This window comes from Perna viridis, chromosome 7, assembly GCF_037379345.1.
Source record: "Perna viridis isolate PV_CMFRI_1.1 ecotype Kerala chromosome 7, ASM3737934v1, whole genome shotgun sequence".
NCBI lineage: Eukaryota > Metazoa > Mollusca > Bivalvia > Mytilida > Mytilidae > Perna > Perna viridis.
Window position 1 is genome coordinate 47085713 of NC_142451.1, and position 2679 is coordinate 47088391.

General features: G+C 31.7%; 1 protein-coding gene across 1 annotated transcript; it reads left to right on the plus strand.

Annotated features, from left to right (window-relative positions):
* On the plus strand, nt 1-2363 carry LOC148613000 (uncharacterized). The gene is made up of 2 exons (XM_088590570.1): nt 1-575; nt 2083-2363. The coding sequence occupies exons 1-2, from the start codon at nt 440-442 to the stop codon at nt 2277-2279; spliced, it is 333 nt and encodes a 110-aa protein (XP_088446696.1). The 5' UTR covers nt 1-439; the 3' UTR covers nt 2280-2363.
* Nucleotides 2364-2679: the final 316 nt, after the last annotated feature.

A 2679-nucleotide genomic window follows, 5' to 3' on the forward strand; every position in this document is an offset into this window, starting at 1 on the left:
TTCTTTTGTGAAATTAAGTAAGTATAAACATAAGTTTTTAACAAGTTTGGAGGTTTATATTCAGATTCTTTAACAAATAATTGTAAAGTAAATTAAAGCAAACGATTATACAATTATTGATAATTGAAACGTTTTGTTGTGGAAATACCGAAAAAAATCTTATCCTTCAAATAATGTTACCATACTAAATCAGGACAATATGGTATCAGATGGATAACTTGGCCCTTAATTTATTTATACGTTTTTTTTCTCTCGTAAACTATGTACTGGAATTGTTTTTTTTATATATTTATCGGACTTCGTGAAGGAAAATTAAGACAAAAAGATACTTTTTACGCTATAGATTGTCGAAATTAATTATTGTTCTATCACTACCTTTTCCAAAAATAATTTTAAGCTTATTAACTTTCTTCACATCAACTTTTCCTTTTACAGCTCAATGGACACGATGAGGATCACGATATTTCTCTATTTAGTATTCGAAATTTGTCATATCATTGTGGAAGCGAGGTCAGTAGAAAATCCGGAATACTTACACAATACTGAGAATGGTGCTACTGAAGAAAAGGACAATGGTAGGTAGAAACAGTTACAATTCGGGTAGGGGGAGGGGGGTGAAACGCAAATGATATTGAGTTGCACTGTTTCTTATGCGCAAAATTGATCCAATGTAAGTTGGTCGATCTTACGGAATTAAAAAGTAAATCGTGGCGGAATAATGACTTTATGTATGTCAAGCATTTACACATTTGAAAGCAATAAGGTATAAAATTCCTGCGTTCAGATATCTTGAACGATCGGATTGGGATCTTCCGACTAGACGTTACCCAAAAAATGCATAGTTTCACTCGACCATTCATGATTAAAATCATGAGTAAATGAACAGAAATGATACACTTATCTTAATATTTTTTGCAGTGATACTCTGCTGTTAACATTTCTTAATAGTTTTAATCTTCTTGATATTTAAATAAAACTTGGGGTGTTTTTAGAGAAGTTATTTGCGGCATTCAAAATTTGCCATGAAAAACTGAATAACTTTTTTTCCCACTTGTTACAATAACTAACAATTAAATATCACAGAAAATCATTTTTAAGGATCTCAAAAATTAAAAAAAATTTAAGAAAAAATGTACAAATTATACAGGGCACAACTGATGGAATAGTTTGTCTGAGTGTCTAAATAAAACTATATTTCCAAAATTCTTTATGAAATTATCTGCAGTAACCCATTTATTGAGTTGAACGTAGCAGGCAATTGATGAAGTGATCCTTGTGATAAGGCCTTCCAAATCTACATTTTGTAGGACTATATGACGACTCACTCCTTAAAATCCACAAATTGACATTTTGCCATATCTTGAAAACCATTATGGATAGAAATTACTAGTTACGATTAATCAGATATAATCCATGACCCTTTTAATTAGTCCATGGGATTTACGTTACAAATTTTACTCCAATAGAGTCATTGTCCTTTAAAGTTTCAAATGACTATTGTTGACGCTTCTTGCAATGTAAACACAAAGTATTAGTCAGGAAGAAATTTTGATTGATGAAATTAACCTTATATGGCCTTCAAACGTCTATATTCGAAGGCAAAACAGAGTATGCTTATGTGAATATCTTAAAATAAAACCATTACGGATAGAAGGAAAATTGCATTTGATGACATAACCATCATGACTTGTGAAACACAACACTCCTTGAAGGAGCTTCCATTTCCATTGAATGATATAGGAAATGATGTTCATGGATTTAAGCTCAATCTATTTGAGAAAATATTAGATATAAAGTATTGTAATTTAAATTGGTGAAAATCTAGTTAAGAATAAAGTTCGGAGGGTCTCTGTGAATGAGTTAATTTTCGCCATTGTCGATGAAATAATTTGGCCACCATTTCTATTTCTAAGGTGAGTGTAGTTGTACGAAAGTTTTACATTTTCTAACATTGCTCACGTTTACCTCATACTAGCGTATTTCGTTTTTTGTGAAATCGGTAGTACACATTGAAATTTCAAGTTACTTTAACTCAAATAATTTAAGTTGAACCTTAGTTTGAATTTTTTAAAAATTTTTCAGTGATTGAAGTTATACACAAAATCCACTCTATTGGAGAAAATCTGCAGAGAAATAGAAGATCTTCACCTTTTGCACTCAATCGTTTTCGTTGTTTGAAGAAACGTCACTTGACAGAGTATTGTAGAGAAAGTTTAGGACTATCCAAACCACGTGATAACAGAACTAATGATATATACCTAGAACCAACACATTCGTAGATCTACAACTTTTTTACACTTTTAGTGAACTTGCACTGCGATATGTCTTGACAGATGTTAACTTATTTATTTTTTAATAAAACTTAAAAATCATCGTTATCAATCATGCTTTTCATGCATTTATGGAGTTTTATACTGGAATTTCCTGAACCTTATCATTGGTGTTAATTCATTTGTAAATTTGAACCGACAGTGACCGACTACAAGGTTAGGTTTTTCTGGAATAAAAACAAAAATAAGGGAAACCCATCCTCCCAAGTCAGGGTTTTGAGTCCACCCTCGCTCCCTCAAACCCCTGACATCACTCATTCATATTTAGCGGGTATCGCCCAGCGCCATCTAGTGAGTTACTTAAATTTAATCCGGATCCAAAATCCAATCAAATCACTAGTAATAGAAA